Consider the following 21196-nt stretch of genomic DNA (forward strand, 5'->3'; position numbering starts at 1 on the left):
GCAGGGGACTTCCAACGACTTTTTGAGTCCGTGCCACGTAGAGTTGGAGCACTATGCCGGGCAAAAGGAGGTCCGACACGATATTACGAGGCATCCCATGAATTTTGTCTCCTTAGTGTAAGATTCCCTCGAAAACGATACAGGATCTGCATTTATCCATTCCGAGTGCACTGGAAGCTAGTTTGAATGACAACGGGTTTCCTACACCGTATTAGATATGTTAATGTGTTATGTTTTTGTCCATTCTCTATTAGTTTCTTTCAGCAGTGCTCTGACAGTGTTGTGTTTGTTGCAGGTTGGCAGCAGCCCAGGAGGCGGTAGCACAGCAGCGGTCTGGTCGTGACTGCTCGCCCGCCCCCGGCCACGGCATGAGCCCGCACCCACACCAGCCTCCCCCAGGCGCCAAGGGGCCCACTTCGCTATTCATCCTCAGTGAGGACAACCCCATACGCCGATATACTCGTTTCATCATCGAGTGGCCATATCCTTTAACGCAAACGTCTACTAGAAATAAGCTATGTAACGTGTTCCACAAAAATCAGGTAGGCAGACAATTTACTGTACGCTGTAGCGCCCACATTTCATAAAATGTACCCTCCTCTGCTCTGTCCTTCTAGTGCCAACCCAGAGAAGCAGCATCCAGTGTAGAGAGTTATAGATGTACGGATCAGTGTTCCTCTAAGCATTGAGTTTTTGGATATGCTGCCGAGCGACATAAAAAGAAACTTAAACTCTAGTTTCGCTACAGCCTTAAAAAATAGAATGCGTAAGAAAACTAAGATTTGTGAGTACATAAGGCAGCAATATTTGGACAGTGAAACAGCTGCCGCCCTAAATCATATGATCACATTTACACTTCATTCTAGATGAATCAGTAACCAGAAAATAATAAGTTTTCTTGCTCTGTTTCGAATTTGGAACAGTGATCACGAATATCCTTCTCACAGTTAGAGCTTGAGTCTAGCAGTTTACTTGTATGGGAAGAGGTGGTATAAGGGGCCCCCACCTTCTTGTTTTGTCCTTACTGCCACAGTATTTTCTGTCTACTGCAAACCTGCTCAACAGATACTATGACATATTTCACTTATCATACAATTCTTATGTATTAGGGATGCCATTTGTTTTATGGAACCTTAAAACGAACCGCGAAAAAGAATTGTGCTTGTAATATTAGGCCCATGCGATAAATTCAAAAAATTAAACAAAAAATTACATGAAAGACACTTTTAGTAAATCACATATTCTTGTAAAAAAGTACAATGTAGGAATGATCTTGACGGCTGTCCACACATTTTGCTGTCTTTTAAAGCCTTTTCTTTGCTCTAGAGTGCCTTTAAAGCTTTTATCTTATCTTGCTTATCACAAGTCATTCTTTTTGGTTTCCTCCTGGGCGTTAACTCTGTACAAGGCTTCTGCAACACAAAACTGAACAGAAGTTCTGTCGTGAATACAGTTTGTGATCTTTTATATTGGAGGCGTATAATACCAACACCGCCATCTTTGTTGACGAACAGTTATCTTCGTCTAATGTTAAGTGTAAAGTACAGTATTAATGCTGGAACACAGTCCTTCATACGTGTATAATAAGGAGTATTTACATAGGTATAGCTATACAAATACGGGCACAAACTGCTACCTCTTAAAGTTTATGTCGGTGGTGAAAACAAGATAACCTCACTGCTCAATGGTAGAACTAGCCAATGCATCAGGGTGCTCTTCTGACATGAGTATAAACTAGTACTTGTGATACATTCAGCACCAGAAAGCGCAGTTTGGTTTATTAGATGTTGTGGGGGTCCAAATGACTAGCAGGGGCCCAAGATGCCACCCTTATAACTAATAGTTTTTGGTACAGGCGTATATTCTAACAGTAGACGCCCGAAACGGAATTTTTACTCATTTTTCATTCGAAAGTGTCAGTGGTTTTATTCTCTCTCTATCTCTCTCTTTGTGTGTGTGTGTGTGTGTGTGTGTGTGAGAGAGAGAGAGAGAGAGAGAGAGAGAGAGAGAGAGAGAGAGAGAGAGAGAGAGAGGGAAACTGGGGTACCTATCATAGGTGGTGGCCTCTGTCCTGGAATGGCCCATCTGGGTGCCATAGCGTTTTTCTTTGGGGCTCGCGGGAGGCTAGCATACTGTGAGATTTTGTGCGGTATGGCCCCTCGGACCAAGCCAAGATGGTTTCGCACACGAGACGAGTGTATATTGTACAGGTGATGGTTTGGGTTGGCGGTCTATCGGACGCATCCGCAACGGAATGGGCCCTGTAGCACTAAGGATTTCCATGAAGCCACGGAAAACCGTAACAGCTATACCAGACATCCAGATCAAAGCAAAATAAGAGCAGATTTTTGGCAGTATCCACTGAGGCGAATTCCAAGTACATGGTACCGCCGTTTCCGAGTTAATTAGCATTGAAGTTAGCCAGTCAGGACATTGGGCACGCAAATTCAAGCGACCGCCAGATACAATTAGTGTCAGTTGTTGTCATAGCGTAGATAATAGCGAATGAGACTGCTCAGCCTTTCGCTCGGGTTCGATACTTACTACCATCCCATGTCCAATTTTTGTACTGCTCTCTTATTCGGTTGTAGAAAACCAAACAAAGCACGCGTTTGGTGACACTGTCTCTGGCGAGCGGTTTGAATCTACGCGCGCAACGGCCTGATTGCCTAGCTTCAATGCTAATTGACTCGGAAACGGCGCAACGTATCGAATTTTTTTTCTTAACTGTTATTTTGCAGCACAACCTACCCTGGAACACTCTTATAACCTTTCAGGCTGTTTCTGCCTAGCCTGTATTTTCCTTCCATCTTTCAGCCTTCCCTTCTTTCCGTAGTACTGGCTTGCCATCAGAGCTCTTTATGTTTACGCAGGTCTTTCTCTTTTCTCTAAATATCTCTCGAACTTTCCTGTACACAGAATCTATCTTTCCCATAGTCTTTCATGCTTCTGTAGCTTTGCACATTTCTTCTACAGTTATTTCTACTTTGCCAAAAAATGGTTCAAATGGCTCTGAGCACTATGGTACTTAACATCTGTGGTCATCAGTCCCCTAGAACTTAGAACTACTTAAACCTAACTAACCTAAGGACATCATACACATCCATGCCCGAGGCAGGATTCGAACCTGCGACCGTAGCGGTCACGCGGTTCCAGACTAAAGCGCCCAGAACCGCACGGCCACACCGGCCGGCCTACTTTGCCATTATGCACTTTCGGTCGATCACATTTCTTCTACATCTGTATCCCTTTTGGATGATTCATGCGTTGAATTTTGATATTTGCTACTTTAACGAATTAAATTCGTTATCCCGTGTGTTATCCACAGATTTCTATAGCCTAGTTCTCTTCTGCCTTCACTATTTAATCTCTCAAAGCTACCCACTCACCTTCTGTTGTATTTCTTTCACCTATTTCAATCAGTTGTTGAATTATTCTTCCTTTGAAACATTTATCTCAGATTGTTACAGCTGATGCCGGTCCCATCTCCTCAGTTTCCTATCCTCCTGCCTCTTCTTCAGTTTTCATCTGCAGTTCGTAACCAATCAGTTACGGTCTCCGTCCACATCTTCTCCTGAAAATGCTTTATAGTTTAGAATCTGGTTTCGGAATTTGTCTTGCCATTATTCAATGTGTCTGGAACCTTCTGGTGTGTACAGGCCTCTTCCAGATATCCAACCTCCTTTCTTGACTCCCAAACCAAATGTTAGTAATGATGAAAATGTACTATGTGCAAAATTCTACCACGTACCGGTAGCTTCCCCTTTCAATCGTTTCCCACAATCCACATTCCCTTACTGTTTTTCCTTCTCTTCCGTTTCCCGCCACAGAATTACAATTCCTCGTCACACTCAGATTTTCGCCTCCCTTGAGGTAGTGAATAACTTCGTTTATATCTTCATCAATTTAATTCAATCTCTTCACCATCTTTGGTGCTAGGAGGCATATCCACTTGTACTATTGTGGGGGGTCGTGGATTTGAACCTAACTTGGCTGTTAAAAAAATGTACACTGTGTTGTTCACGATAGTTCAGCTGCATACCTGTTTTCTTATTCATTATTAGTTCTACTCCTGCAAAATCCCTCTTTGGTTTTGTTTTGATAGCACTGCACTCCCCTGACTACTGTTCTTATTGCCGCGATATAAAACTTCAACTTATTCATTTTTCTGTTCAAATATTCCAACTTACCTATTAACTGGGGGCATTCTACGCTCCGAACTGTAGAATATTTCCGAATCTCAATAACTTTATGAGTAGTCTCCCCGAAGAAATCCGAAAGAATGACTATTTTACCTAGGAGGATGCGATCATCGTTAAACCATACAGTAGCGCCGCATAGCAAGGCCACGTTCGACAATGTTGCAAGGCCAAATCATCCAGAATGTTGCCCGTACAACCACTGGAAAGTATGCTGCCCAACCTCAGAAACCGTATGTTAGTCCTGCACCTCCATAGATACCTCTACCATTTGGTCGGATCTACGACACGGCTATCTGTATAGTTAAGGCTAGGGCCATGCTTCATGGGGGTCAATGAACCTCACTGGCTTACACTTCCTCCGGTTTTCGTTTTAACACCGATGAACCTTATTAGGATTATAATAGATACCAAGGAAATAGTTCATTAATTTGTAGCTGAATTACTATTGAACGTTCCGGGAACATTTTTGTGGATATAGCCCAACTGAAACTACACTCCTGGAAATTGAAATAAGAACACCGTGAATTCATTGTCCCAGGAAGGGAAAACTTTATTGACACATTCCTGGGGTCAGATACATCACATGATCACACTGACAGAACCACAGGAACATAGACACAGGCAACAGAGCATGCACAATGTCGGCACTAGTACAGTGTATATCCACCTTTCGCAGCAATGCAGGCTGCTATTCTCCCATGGAGACGATCGTAGAGATGCTGGATGTAGTCCTGTGGAACGGCTTGCCATGCCATTTCCACCTGGCGCCTCAGTTGGACCAGCGTTCGTGCTGGACGTGCAGACCGCGTGAGACGACGCTTCATCCAGTCCCAAACATGCTCAATGGGGGACAGATCCGGAGATCTTGCTGGCCAGGGTAGTTGACTTACACCTTCTAGAGCACGTTGGGTGGCACGGGATACATGCGGACGTGCATTGTCCTGTTGGAACAGCAAGTTCCCTTGCCGGTCTAGGAATGGTAGAACGATGGGTTCGATGACGGTTTGGATGTACCGTGCACTATTCAGTGTCCCCTCGACGATCACCAGTGGTGTACGGCCAGTGTAGGAGATCGCTCCCCACACCATGATGCCGGGTGTTGGCCCTGTGTGCCTCGGTCGTATGCAGTCCTGATTGTGGCGCTCACCTGCACGGCGCCAAACACGCATACGACCATCATTGGCACCAAGGCAGAAGCGACTCTCATCGGTGAAGACGAGACGTCTCCATTCGTCCCTCCATTCACGCCTGTCGCGACACCACTGGAGGGGGGCTGCACGATGTTGGGGCGTGAGCGGAAGACGGCCTAACGGTGTGCGGGACCGTAGCCCAGCTTCATGGAGACGGTTGCGAATGGTCCTCGCCGATACCCCAGGAGCAACAGTGTCCCTAATTTGCTGGGAAGTGGCGGTGCGGTCCCCTACGGCACTGCGTAGGATCCTACAGTCTTGGCGTGCATCCGTGCGTCGCTGCGGTCCGGTCTCAGGTCGACGGGCACGTGCACCTTCCGCCGACCACTGGCGACAACATCGATGTACTGTGGAGACCTCAAGCCCCACGTGTTGAGCAATTCGGCGGTACGTCCACCCGACCTCCCGCATGCCCACTATACGCCCTCGCTCAAAGTCCGTCAACTGCACATACGGTTCACGTCCACGCTGTCGCTGCATGCTACCAGTGTTAAAGACTGCGATGGAGCTCCGTATGCCACGGCAAACTGGCTGACACTGACGGCGGCGGTGCACAAATGCTGCGCAGCTAGCGCCATTCGACGGCCAACACCGCGGTTCCTGGTGTGTCCGCTGTGCCGTGCGTGTGATCACTGCTTGTACAGCCCTCTCGCAGTGTCCGGAGCAAGTATGGTGGGTCTGACACACCGGTGTCAATGTGTTCTTTTTTCCATTTCCAGGAGTGTATGATGAAGGTTAGATAATAGAGGGAAGGTTAGAGTTTAAAATCCTGTAGTCATGGAGGAAGTCATTAGAATCAGAGCATTAGCTCAGTTGGAAGGTATCTGCAAAAAGAAATCAGCCGTTACATTGGCAAGTTGAAAGACATTTTCGACTTTTTTCAGAAGCGAAAACGAAGGAAGAAGAGAAGGAAGTTTCAGTTTAATGTCGAATCGACGACATCGTCATTAGAGACGGTCACAAGCTACGAAGGGAAGATGATCGGGATGGAAACCGTTTAAGGGAAAGCACTGGAAACTAAAATCTGGATAGTGCCTTCGTCACGCGCCGCTTCGCTTGGTGCAAAGAAATGTGAACCAATACGGCAACCATAGTACACGTGTTATTAAAAGCAGCTAAAATCGCTACAAGTCGCCACTGCTCCAGGGCCCGATGGGGTCCCTGCCAGAATCTATATAGATTTTACGAGTGAATTAGTTCTAGGCTTGACCATAATTTACCATAAATCAAGAAAGTAGACAATTATTCCCTGCGATGAGAACAAGAGCACAGGTTATCCTCACCTACTACTGTATATTACTTACTTTCTCTGGGAACTGAATTCTAGAACATATTCTGTGTCTCAGTGAAGCATAATGCAATTCTTAGTGTCCATTACATACATTAATTAATTAATTGATAGTATTAATTGTAATCTCAGACTCTTCGCAGAAGATACTCGTATCTATGAAAAATGTAAAACCCCTGGATGATGATGATGAGCGTTTGGCATCATTGGCCGGGAGGCCCCTCGCGGGGCAGGTCCGGCCGCCATATCGCAGGTCTTATTACATTCGGCGCCACATTGGGCGACCTGCACGCCGGATGGGGATGAAATGATGATGAACACAACACAACACCCAGTCCCTGAGCGGAGAAAATCTCCGACCCAGCCGGGAATCGAACCCGGGCCCAGAGGACGGCAATCCGTCACGCTGACCACTCAGCTACTGGGGCGGACAAACCCCTGGAGACAAATACAGCTAAAGTCAGTTTAATATCATGAGACTCATAGGACAGATATCTGCAGTAATCATGAGAGCAGCGCTGACGACTCCTAGGAGAGTGGTGCTAAATATCTCGCAATTAAAAACAGCGGGGTAAGCGTGTTTTTTTCTAATGGAACATATGTGATATCTGTGACCTGGATTCACTCAGAGCAAAGAAGTACCATGTAGGAGGATATATTATCAGATGAAAAGGTATAATTTTTGTGAAGGAGTGAGTACGTAAAGTAAAGCTAAGCTGTCGTCAACCTGGAAGTCAGTAAAGATGTAAATGTTGTATGGCATTGTTGGCTGGGATATCTCACGGGGTTCGGCCGTCTGTCGGAAAGGGTGTCCTCCACTGCGCACATTGATCTCTCTTCTTGCGGATATGTTAGATTTGTGTCATATGTATTTGTAGAATGTAGGTGAGTGTAATGGACGTGTTTATGGTGTAGTGTTACTGTGTTACGTGATAAGAGAGGGGACAGGGTGAAACCGGGTGCCGTCAGTCTACTCATAGGAGCAGCGCAAAGGGACACCGTGCTTAACGTCTGAATTGGGAGGGACTGCGATCTGGGGCAGCGTCGTACAGTTTGCCTGTCTCAGGGGCAGCTAGGACAAACTGGTCCATTATTTTTTCTCCTTATGTAAACAAACCTGCAGCTTGGCAGCATGCACAAAGTGGTCCATTGTTCTCCTAATGTAAACAAACCTGCAACCACTTGGCATCGCCTCCTTATACAAACAATGACATCACTGTTGTTTACACAAGTCTGATTTAAGACTAGTGTAAACAGATTGCTCACTTGGAGACAAATACAGCTAAATTCAATTTAACATCATGAGACTCATAGGACAGATATCTGCAGTTATCATGAGAGCAGGGCTGACGACTTGTATTCCCTGCGATGAGAACAAGAGCACAGTTTATCCTCCTCTAAAAAAAAAAAAAAAAGCAAGGGAATGACATCACTTGACCATGGTCCCAAACCACGTGCATGTGCTCTTAAAGTACGCTTATGTAAGTATACTTTATGACTGCAATGTAAAGCATCTGTGCTCTTTCAAGTTGGCACCTCCACCCTCCCCTCCTTCCTCACCACTCCTGCCTAAGCTGCAAATCCTCTCAGCCAGTTAGATGATTGGAAGCTCAAAAGGGATGTTATCCTGGCAAAGTAGAGTACATCACCTAAAATTTCTTACCCAATTAGCTTATTGTTATAATTTTGTCTCATCCTTATTGTTATTATCATAAATTATGTTATTTCACTTATCTTAATTTTTAAAAAAATATGACCACTTTCAAAATATTGCTGCCTGTACATTTATATCACTGTTATATTAATTAATATAATTCTGTGGTGTCAGGCACTTTGAGATTGGCAGTCCATCAGACATATGACCACCTGCCACTTCTATATTTAGAGTTCTGAGGGGTTGCTTTTTCTGACTTTCTCCCACTTTCTAAAACTGTCATCCAAATGCACACTCAATATCAGACTTTAAATGCTTAAACAATCTCATGAGTGCATTATTTAAACAGATTATACTGATACCCCATGTTTAAACAATTGACAACCTATTGTGGCCTGAGAAATTAATACTTGACATCGATCAGATGTTTACTAAGGTCAGAACTTATAGGAGATTCAGCTACCATGCTCACGATAATCTTATCCACGAAAGAAGCGGTTTACAAAACACTTGTAAGATCGATTTTTAGGCACTGTCATCAATCTGGGATTGGTAAGAGAGGGGATAGATAGAGAAAATAGAGAAGAGGTGCGCGTTTCGTAGTGGGATTATTACGGAGATGCTAAACAGATTCCAATGGCAGTTTCCGCAAGAGAGGCGTTGTGTATCATGGTTTACTGTTAAAATCCCGAAAGTTTACGTTCGAAGAAGAGTCGGGTAACATAAATCTCACGAAATGACAACAATGAGAAAATTGGAGCTGATACGGAGGGCTACCGTACAGACATTCTTTCCACGCACAATTCACAAATGGAATACAGGTAGACATTAAAAGCAGAAGTTCCGACTTAGGAACAAAAAGTAACAAATGGAGTTGTTTATAAAACAACTCTTTTTCGATTCTTGGAGCAAAATAAAAGATATCTTTAATCAGCAACAGGTAGGAACAGTATGGAATTATGCAGCAATGTTAATAACGCTACATTTCTGGAAATATCCCCAACGACTAAGAGGCCAAGCAATAAAATTAGTGTGTGTTTAAGACTGCCTTATGTAGTGTCGGCAGACTTGCCAACACTACGCACACTAATTGAAAGAGGCGGCCAAGATGCACGCGCTAACTCACGCAGGCGGGCGTTAGGTCTGAAACAGGATACGTAATGAATGCTATAAAGAAAAGTACGTAGCTGCTGGAATACTTAACTTTAATCCATCCTTGTTGTACATCGCTCTTGACGATACAAGTGAGACTCTGTAGATACATGCAATGTAATGCTAATGGCGCCTTGCTAGGTCGTAGCCATTGACTTAGCTGAAGGCTATTCTAACTATCTGCTCTGCAAATGAGCGAGGCTTCATCAGTGTGCATCGCTTGCTAAGTCGTCCGTACAACTGGGGCGAGTGCTAGTCCGTCTCTCGAGACCTGCCGTGTGGTGGCACTCGGTCTGCGATCACTGACAGTGGCGACACGCGGGTCCGACATGTACTAATGGACCGCAGCCGATTTAAAGCTACCACCTAGCAAGTGTGGTGGCTGGCGGTGACACCACACCTACAACGGTGTCTACTACGCACGTCTTCATCTCTCTGCAGAGTGCTCGACGTACAGACAAGTGACGGCCTGCCGAACAAAGAATTGATTTTGGAGGGGGACCTTAGTTTTGTTCCTGCTGGCAATCGTTCACAGGCGTCGTGTTCACACTTAAACGGCACTGGTAGAGGCGTCCGACCACAGGACTGCTGCTTGCATTTTGTTTGTTTGTTTTAAATAAAGTGTGTACCTCTCCCTTTCCAATACTACTACAAACGACTGTGATGTGTGTTTGAGGCTGTATCAGTGTTGGAAATTAGCATAATTTAGCGATGTTTTGTGTGTGTGTTTTTTTAACATTCGTACCTGGATGTTTTTATTTCCCATCGTTCTTCACAAGTCTACTATAATGCAGTACCTTAGTACACATATAATCGATGTCAAGTGTTAATTTCTCAGGCCACAATTTGTAAATTCTTTAAATTCGGGGTATCAGTGCAATTTGTTTAAATAATGCACTCAGGAAATTTTTAATACATTTAAAGTCTTGTATTGATGGGTGATTTTGGAAGACGACTTCCAAAAGTTGGGGAAAGTCGGCAAAACAGCCTCAAACTGTAAATATAGAAACGGAAGGTTATCAAATGTTAGATGTAGTACCACTGTAAAACTGCCTAACATCACAAAATTATATTTTTTAAAATAAGAGTGACATACAGGGTGATTATAATTAAAGTTAAACTTTCAAACCGCTGTAGAAATAACACCACTGGTCAGAATGACGTCAAATTGCAATGGAATATTATCCGAGAAGGGGGAAAACGTATGGTAGAAGAAAAATAGTTACAAAATGTAGCAATAGATGGCGCTGTAAGCATCGTAATTTAATAGAGGTCGACTAAAAATGACAAATGAATCATACAACAATGCCTAAGGTGTACGTTTGGCTTTAAAACAAACTATACTACTCAGTGCGCATGGGTGTACAGGTGTGATACTGTTAGTTACGTAAGCCCATCCACCACGGCAAAGTCATATCACATCGGATGGGAAAAATCGGTTTTTAATTGCCCTGAGGCCAAAAACCACATAAAAAGTATCACTCACATCGGTTTTTAATTGTCCTGAGGCCAAAAACCGCATAAAAAGCATCAATCACATCGATTTTTAACTGTCCTCAGGCCAAAACCCGCATAAAAGCATCAATAACATCGGTTTTAATTGTCCTGAGGCCAAAAACCGCATAGAAAGCATGAATCAAAATCAAATCGGATTATTAATTTCCGTGTGACTGACGCAAAACATGTTCAATATGCTGTCTACCGTTTTCTGCAACAAGTTTAATTCGAGAAACAGCGTGTTCCACAACTGGTCGAAGTGTTTCCGGGGTCATGTTCAGAATTTGTTGCGCAATGCGTGACTTCAGTGCAGCTAAGTTTGTAATCGGAACGCTGAACACATCTTTCAGATAGCCCCACAGCCAGAAGTAACACGGATTAAGATCAGGTGATCGGGATGGCCAGGCTGTAGGGAAATGGCGGCTGATAATTCTAGCATTTCCAAAATGGCACTTCAGCAGTTTCTTACCTGGATTTGCAATGTGCAGAGGTGCGCCATCTTGCATAAAAATGATCCCATCCTCACATTCACGCTGTTGGAGAGCTGGAATGACGTGGTTGCGCAGAAGACTCTCATAGTGCTTACCAGTGACGGTGCAGGTAACAGGACTGGAAGCATATGTCTCTTCGAAAAAATATGGCCCTATGACAAATGATGCCGTAAACCCGGACCACACAGTGACCTTTTCAGGATGAAGTGGTACTGGCTAATTTGCGTGTGTATTTTGTGTTGCCCATATTCGACAGTTATCTCTGTTGACATATTCTGTCAGATGGAAGTGGGCTTTGTCTGTCAACAAAACTTCCACGGACAATCATTGTCCACTTCCATGCGAACAAGAAAGTCTAAAGCAAAGGTCTCGCTTGCTGGCAGGTCAACAGGATGCAACAGGTGCACATGAGTAATTTTGAATGGATAGCAAAGAAGGATGTTTCATAGGATTTTACGCACCGTGCTCAAGGGTATATTCAGTGTTCGGGCAATTCTCCGTGCACTACACGCTTATATACCACCACTCGTCTCCTCCTGCACTGCTGTGGCCACTGCTTCCACTGATGTCGAATCAATTCGTTTCCTCACTCTATCAGGTTGCACACAAGAACCCGTCTTTTCGAATTTCCGAATCATTTTCTCCAGACCCAGGGCAGTCATCGGACCAACGGCTTTTTTCAAACCCTTCAGTGTCCGGAACTTCTGCAGAGTGTCGTGTGTACAGTCATTATTCTTCTAAAATAGTTTTACAAGCAGAGCGCGATCCTGCATTGAGACAGTCATGACGAACTTTGCAGACGCAAAAGGAGGAAAAGCCGTGTACCCGGATAGTATATACGAACTTCAATGGGTCGTGCGCATGACAGGTGTTTTCATTTACTTACTCTGACACATACAGCGCCATGTATTGATCAATTTTCACTCTATTTTTTTTCTTCTTCTGGCATACGTTTTCCTCCTTCCCCGATAATATTCCGTTGCAATATGACGTCATTCTGACCAGTGGTGTTATTTCTACAGCGTTTTGAAAGTTTATCTTTAATTATAATCACCCTGTAAATATAGAGGCAGCGCATTTTTATAGTGTTCATAAATCATATTAATCAAGATACATTAAATGGCATAATTTGTAGTAATTAAGATAAACAGCGACATAAAATTGTAACAAAATAACCTACTTGAGTAACAGATTATAGGTGATGTACCCTACTATGTCAGGATAATGTCCCCTTTGAATTTCCCATCAACCAATTGGCGTATAGGATTTGCTGCATTGTGGAGAGGGATTGGGGGGGGGGGAGGAGAGGGGGATCCGGGGTGGGTGGAGGTGGTAACTTGGTAGCTTGAAAGAGCACAGTCGGTTTATAATGGAGCCATAAATTACTCTTGCATAAACGTAACTTAAGAGTACATGTGCGTGATTTGGGGCCAAGGCCAAGTGATTTCATTGTTTATAGCGAGGCACTGAACAAGTGAGTGATCTGTTTACATTAGAGACTTAAATTAGATTTACATAAACATACCAGTAATGCCATTGTTGCCATAAGAAGGCGAGGTCAAATGGCTGCAGGTTAGTTTACATTAGGAGAATAATGGACCACTTTGCCAAAGTTGCCTGACTGTGGGTTTGTTCACGTAAGGAGAACATTGCACTAGACTGCAGTCTGCCCGACTACTAACATCCGCATCAGATGGACGGATCACCATCAACAGCGTCACATTCCATCACTTCATGAGACACCGCTTAGAGGTTCAGAATTTACTCCAGGACATCGGCACAAAGACTGATCATCAGGATCTTTACGACTTCACCTTTCCTCTCCTTGCCGACCATATACTGATAGTGAAAATTTCACCCACTTCCAGGATACCAACCAGCTTATCTCTAAGCAGTGCATTAGCGACCTCAGATGTGGATGTGGCTCTGAAAGTCAGATTCATCGTCGTAGTACTCTACTAGGCATGGCCCTATTGAATATGATATGCCTTTGCTCTGCTCCTACCTTTGAACTAACCTACCTGCAGGGACATTCAATTTAGTGTAGCATCCAACCACATTGCAAGTTTGCAATATACGAGGGCCTGTTGAAAAGTAATGCTTCAGAATTTTTTATGTGAAAACTTGTAAACTTTTTAAACTAAAACTTCAATAACATTCTAGAACTTTATTCTTCACATCTATGAAAGTATTTCTCTCAGCAACAGTTTGTTGATACTGTCACTGTAGAATATTTGACTTTGTTGATGGAGCCATAACCTCACCTCACTGCTTCATCACTATCAAAAGTGAAGTCATCAAGATGTTCTGTAAGTTTTGGCTCTCTGAGCACTATGGGACTTAACTTCTGTGGTCATCAGTCCCCTAGAACTTAGAACTACTTAAACCTAACTAACCTAAGGACATCACACACATCCATGCCCGAGGCAGGATTCGAACCTGCGACCGTAGCAGTCGTGTAAGTTTTGGAAACAGATGAATATCGAATGGGGCCAAGCTGGGATTGTATGGAGGATGATCGACGATAGTGAACCCAAGGTGTTGCAGATGTTACAGCACTCGTGTGTGGTCTGGTATTGTCATGCTGATGGGGAGGGGAGTGTTCCATGTGTGAACGAACTCTTCGAATTCGAAACTCAATTACAGCACACTGTCACTCATGCATCGGCATAGTTACGTTGCACACAGTCATTTTACACGCTAAAGGTCCAAGCCCTCTGGCGGTAGAGGGCTGCAAATGTGTAGACACGAAGAAAAAAGAGGTAGAATGTTAATAACGTTTATTTTACGTGAAAAATTCGCTGGCGTTGCTTTAAACGTTATTGTGAAAAGGTGGTCTCCATAAGGAAAGTAATCTCAATATTTTCATCTTGATATAGTTGGGTGGCAATTATGAAATATGGAGATGAATGTTAACTAGAAATTGAAAAACATATCACACATATCTCCTGTAGCAGGTGCCTAAAAAATGAACATTATAACAAAGCAGATAGATTAGTGGTCCTTTCCACTACATCTAGAAAGTAATGAGAGTATACTGTAGTTGTTACTATGTTCTCGTCGGATATTTTGTTTTTGTCGCAGTAATAACTTTGGAAGGAAGGAAGAAGAAATATTAATGTTTAATGTCCCGTCGACTATTTTGTCATTAGAGAGGAAGTACAAGCTTGGAATTGGGGAAGGATGAGCAAGAAGATGGGCCGAGAACTTTTCTATAAATCATAACATAATATTTTCTTCGAGAGAGAAAAGCTCCTATTCACAAACAAACATGTATTTAGAAAGCTTCGCTCTTGCGAAGCTCAGCTTGCCCTTTTCTGCCACGATACCGTGCGAATCATAGATTAAGTAGAACAGGCAGATTTCACATTCCTAGATTCACGGAAATCATTTGGTACAATGCCGCGCTGCAGACTGTTAACAAAGGTCCGATCATACGGAATAGGTTCCCAGGTATGTGGGTGGGTCGAAGGTTTAAAAAAAAAGGAAAAGAAAAAAAAAGAGAAGGTGGGGTTTAACATTTCGTCGGCGTCATTAGAGACGGAGCACAAGCTCGTGATATTTCAAGGACGGGAAGGAAATCCGCCGTGCTGTTTCAAACGAACCAGCCCGGCGTTTGCCTGGAGCGATTTAGGAAAAATCACGGCTTTTTAAGTAACAGAGCCCAGTACGTTGTTCTGTATGTCGAGTGTTCATTGGAGACAGAGTTGTCGCCAGGAGAGCCACCAGGAAGTGCGAGAAGACCGCTCCTGTTCTTTATATACGTAAACGATCTGACGGGCAGAGTGAGCAGCAATCTGTGACTGATGATGACGCTGTAGTGTACGGGAAAGTGTTGTCGTCTTCGAGTCACTGTAGGAGGTCAAAGGATGATTTGTACAGAACTATAATTTGGTGTAATGAACCTTGCTCTGAATGTGGAAAACTGTAAACTAATGCAGGTAAGTAGGAAAAACAATCGTGTATGTTCAAATACGGTACTAATGGTGTGCTGCTTCACACAGAGACATCCATTACATAACCAAGCATGCTACGTGAAATACAGGAATTGGACAAAAATATGGAAACACGGCGAGAAGTGCACGCTAGAACATAAATGCATATGCTAGCCAAGCGGGTTGCGCTAATGATTTGACTACTATTGGCACCTGTAAAATGTCCTCAATACCTCACAAAAGTGACAGTCGTGGCCAGAACAGCGTTCTGTGTGGTTATGAACGCGTTCGGAGCTAAATGAATTCGAACGTGACCAAATTCATGGTGCACATATGGTGGGTGCTTCCGTAAACATGGTAGCCGAAGTGTTTGGTGTTTCAAGAGGCACCACATCGAAGATTTATACCGCATAGATGGAAAGGGGAATGAAACTGCGTGCTGGGTGACGTGACAGACGATCATGAAGAGAATTGTGATGAAAAACGAGACGACAACAGCTGCAGAAGTCACCGCAGAACTGAATACAAAACACTTGTGCGACGCGTCCTTCATGACTGTCTGACTGTTTAGGATCCTCAACAGGTCGGATTAAAGCAAAAAAGCGACGCAATTCTGAGACGTGCTGTTAGACTTGTTACCCGTAAGTTCGATCAACACGCCTGTGTTACTGAAATGCACCGTGAATCCCTTTAAGGAACATGGCGTTCTTTCCGGGAAATACTAGTGAGCAAATTTAGAGAGCCGGTGTTTGTGCCAGAATGCAGAATAAGCCTACTGCCATCAACGTACATCTTGCGTAATGATCGCTAAACCAAGAAAGACCGAGAGAGGTGACGTAGTGGTTAGCACACTGGACTCGCATTGGGGAGGACGACGGCTCGATCCGAGTCCGGCCCGCCCGATTTAGGTTTTTCACGACTTCCTTAAATCGCTCCAGGTAATTGCCGGGAATGTTCCTTTGAAAGGGCACGGTCGATTTCCTCTCCCATCCTCGAAATATTCTGAGCTTGTGTTCCGTCTCTAATGACCTCGATGTCGACGGGATGTTAAACTCTAATCTTCCTTCCAAGACAAGAAAAGACAGCTCAGGGCTCCCACGGAAGCATACACACAGTCGTTTTCGCCTCACTCCATTTGCGAGTGGAAGCAGTGGTATAAGGTAGCTTCCATCAGGCTGCGTAGGGTGGCTTGTGAAGTGTATGTAGATGTAGATTTCCGCTGTGCCACCTCGCCCGGTCTTAGGAAAGAGAAGAAGCTCAACTGAAACCAGTGCGAAGAAAATCCATCGCATCAAATCTAGTCCACCGCATAACACAGTTCTACTTGAGATGCCCAGCGTCTAGATTATGAAGACTCGAATGAATAAATTAGCCGGGAACGCTTACATTCCTATATTTTGAAATAAACTGGCATCTACAATAGGTGGCGAGTCGGTATGCCAAATAACACAAGATAGTTACAGTCGACAGTGCAATAAAGTGTGTTTGAATATCGCAAACATTTATGTATGGGAATCGTAACAAACAATCTGAACAATTTGTCCATGAGATGGAAGAAAGAGAGAATGTTCTCTCAAAATTACGCCGAACAGAGTAGAAAATTTGCTCGTATTTATTTTGGTTATGTAATGACGAAGAGAGCGGACAGTAATAACGGGCACCATCCAAGTATTCTTATGGAGTAATGTAAGAAACGTAAATCAGAATGGCCATGTGATAAGTTAATCCTAGGTTCTCCAGAACAGAAGATACATGTTTACTTGACTGCATGATCTTGTGTGTATTCTTATGGAAGGTAAAACTGTGTGCGTAGGAGTATCCTTCCAACTTACATAGTGAAATTAAATTAACTATCAAGACAGGTGAATTAAAATCAGGAAGTAATTGATCACATGAGGATCTTCAAACCTGCCACTATGATACTTTCCAGTAACTGTGTAACAGTCGACCATTCAACACCCAAAGCACTGTCCAGTTTGAAAATCGGTGTGTCATTATCATTATCAGGACTTCACAACACTTTTGTAACGTTCTACGTGTATTGCACACACGTTAGTAGCGATATTTTGCCCATGTGATTTCACCAGATATTTATGATTTCACAGTAGACATTCATCGCGGCAACTATTGTTTCCTCTTCCACACTGCTGCTGAAACTACCCCACTACGAACTGTAAGGATTTTTTTGCCCCTTTTTCTCTTTGAAGACGTTAGCGACGATAGCGACGATACTCGATCGAACGAAAGGTGGCAGGCATCATTAAAGCATGTCTTTTACATCTACCTACTGTCAGTGTAAGAAAAATCGAGGAAGCGACGTAGGGCAGGAAGGATCAACAGCGAAACACACTGTTCAGAAAACCAGTTTCCACGTTAACTATTCTTTCCCATCGCTAAAGAGAGTTGTACGCATTATTCAGTCCATTACCGTGAAACTAAGGCATTTCCTTTCATTTGAGCTCGTCGTCTACAATTTCAGAAATGACTACGTCATTGAACACATGTCTTCATAAGCTTACGATAGAGACAATATTTCATGCTTCGTTAGCAGCATGGATAAACTAAAATGAAATGTAAGAGCAATTTAAGTCTCTCTCTCTCTCTCTGTCTGTCTGTCTGTCTCTCTCTCTCTCTCTCTCTCTCTCTCTCTCTCTCTCTCTCTCTCACACACACACACACACACAAGTGCGCGCGGGTGCGCGCGCGCGAGCGCACACACACTGACTCACTCACTCTTCCCCGTCCATTTTTGCTCATTTTTGCTCGTCATTTAACATTTTGCACAACGAAAGCCATTTCACACGACTGCAGCTAAACTATGTGATTTCCAATTACACTTCTCCATATCCGCCACACATATTTCACGGACCCATCTACACTCGGACAAAATGGTGTTGATGTGATCTTAAGTGGATAATAGAGTCAAGGAAGCTAAAAATGAGAACGTATGACTTCAAAGGTAAAAAAAATGCATTGTACTACTCTAATTTACTTAATAGCAACTTCAAATATACACTCCTGGAAATGGAAAAAAGAACACATTGACACCGGTGTGTCAGACCCACCATACTTGCTCCGGACACTGCGAGAGGGCTGTACAAGCAATGATCACACGCACGGCACAGCGGACACACCAGGAACCGCGCTGTTGGCCGTCGAATGGCGCTAGCTGCGCAGCATTTGTGCACCGCCGCCGTCAGTGTCAGCCAGTTTGCCGTGGCATACGGAGCTCCATCGCAGTCTTTAACACTGGTAGCATGCCGCGACAGCGTGGACGTGAACCGTATGTGCAGTTGACGGACTTTGAGCGAGGGCGTATAGTGGGCATGCGGGAGGCCGGGTGGACGTACCGCCGAATTGCTCAACACGTGGGGCGTGAGGTCTCCACAGTACATCGATGTTGTCGCCAGTGGTCGGCGGAAGGTGCACGTGCCCGTCGACCTGGGACCGGACCGCAGCGACGCACGGATGCACGCTAAGACCGTAGGATCCTACGCAGTGCCGTAGGGGACCGCACCGCCACTTCCCAGCAAATTAGGGACACTGTTGCTCCTGGGGTATCGGCGAGGACCATTCGCAACCGTCTCCATGAAGCTGGGCTACGGTCCCGCACACCGTTAGGCCGTCTTCCGCTCACGCCCCAACATCGTGCAGCCCGCCTCCAGTGGTGTCGCGACAGGCGTGAATGGAGGGACGAATGGAGACGTGTCGTCTTCAGCGATGAGAGTCGCTTCTGCCTTGGTGCCAATGATGGTCGTATGCGTGTTTGGCGCCGTGCAGGTGAGCGCCACAATCAGGACTGCATACGACCGAGGCACACAGGGCCAACACCCGGCATCATGGTGTGGGGAGCGATCTCCTACACTGGCCGTACACCACTGGTGATCGTCGAGGGGACACTGAATAGTGCACGGTACATCCAAACCGTCATCGAACCCATCGTTCTACCATTCCTAGACCGGCAAGGGAACTTGCTGTTCCAACAGGACAATGCACGTCCGCATGTATCCCGTGCCACCCAACGTGCTCTAGAAGGTGTAAGTCAACTACCCTGGCCAGCAAGATCTCCGGATCTGTCCCCCATTGAGCATGTTTGGGACTGGATGAAGCGTCGTCTCACGCGGTCTGCACGTCCAGCACGAACGCTGGTCCAACTGAGGCGCCAGGTGGAAATGGCATGGCAAGCCGTTCCACAGGACTACATCCAGCATCTCTACGATCGTCTCCATGGGAGAGTAGCAGCCTGCATTGCTGCGAAAGGTGGATATACACTGTACTAGTGCCGACATTGTGCATGCTCTGTTGCCTGTGTCTATGTGCCTGTGGTTCTGTCAGTGTGATCATGTGATGTATCTGACCCCCGGAATGTGTCAATAAAGTTTCCCCTTCCTGGGACAATGAATTCACGGTGTTCTTATTTCAATTTCCAGGAGTGTACATAAATGTGGAGAAAATGTTGGAATGGTCGGACGAAACAATACCAGCATCATCGAACACAAAAGGCGCTGCAGGTTGGACAGTTGGATACATTGGCCGTGTCGGAGCACGCAATTTTTGAGACCGGGCAGGGTCAAAGTTGATAGGAGGGGTAGATGGAGGGGAGGAGGACATCATCAGGGAGGGGTAGCTGGCGGAAGCCACCTTGGGAGAGGGTAAGGAGGGTGGAGAGATGGAGACCGGGTGGGACGTGGGAATATAGGCGCGGCAGCGGGCGGGGGTGAGAGAGGATCGGGGAGATGAGCGGGTGAGGAGGATCGAGTTTACGGGAGGTGTACAGGATCCGTATCCTTTCAAGGAAAAGGAGGAGGTGGGGGAAGGGGATGAGATCGTACAGGATCCGCGTAGGGGAGGGTAGACGGATGCGATAGGCGAGGCGGAGAGCATGGCGTTCAAGAATTTGGAGGGATTTATAAAAGGTGCGGGGGGGGGGGGGGGGGCGGAGATCCAAGCCGGATGGGCATAACAAAGGATCGACGCCCTCGGGCAGCAGTTTTCAGTAAATACAAGGTTCTTTCAAATTTATTGTGTGAGAAGATTTTATTTCTGTTAACTGACAGTGGATAATTTAGACCATTGTAGCAAAAGGTACTTAGTTTTCTCTTATATTCTTTCTTCGCCATTTGTCCCGCCTTTACGGATGACCGAATGATGTGTAACCGCGAATCCGTTACTTGTGTACTGTCCGGTCACATTAATGTGGCTACCTACCAAAAGCTCGAATAACTAACTACCTTCTGAAGCGCGAGACGTGCAGGAAGAGAGTCAGTGAGTGTCTCGAAGGTACCGGCAGGAATGTGGAACCGAGCCAACTCCAGTGTCGTAGCCAGCTGCGCTATGTTTCTCTGTTGACGATCCATGGTGTGAACAGCCTATAAAGGTGGTCTCACAGGTTCTCGACTGGGTTTAGATCCGGAAGATTGGTGGCTAGGGGAGTTCGGTAATCTCAACTTAGTGCTCATTGAATCACGCACGTACACTGTAAGTCGTGTGACACGTTGCGTTGTACTGCTAATAGATGCCAACGTGTCGAGGAAAAAAAACTGCATGTAGGAGTGGACATGGTCGCTAAGAAAAGATGCATGCATGTGATGGTTCACTGTGCCTTCCAGAATGACTAGATCACCCAGGTAATGCTCTGAAAACATTCCCCAGACAATAACGCTCCCTTCTCCGGCTTGGACTCTTCTGACGATTATTACAGGGCCATAGACGGCAACGGCCATCTGTCCGATGGAGCATAAATCGTGATTCATCTGAAAACGACACCTGTCGCCACTCAGTGGGCGT

The 21196-nt window shown here is 45.0% G+C and overlaps 1 protein-coding gene across 1 annotated transcript in view; it reads left to right on the forward strand.

Annotated features, from left to right (window-relative positions):
* Positions 1–878, forward strand: part of LOC126471039 (uncharacterized) — a 384177-nt gene extending 383299 nt beyond the window's left edge. The window contains exons 3-4 of the mRNA XM_050099106.1: positions 296–542; positions 867–878. Coding sequence (XP_049955063.1) covers positions 296–542; positions 867–878 — 259 coding nt within the window. The remainder of the gene's footprint in view (positions 1–295; positions 543–866) is intronic.
* Positions 879–21196: the final 20318 nt, after the last annotated feature.

The sequence above is a fragment of the Schistocerca serialis genome, chromosome 3, assembly GCF_023864345.2.
Source record: "Schistocerca serialis cubense isolate TAMUIC-IGC-003099 chromosome 3, iqSchSeri2.2, whole genome shotgun sequence".
NCBI classification, from domain to species: Eukaryota; Metazoa; Arthropoda; class Insecta; order Orthoptera; family Acrididae; genus Schistocerca; species Schistocerca serialis.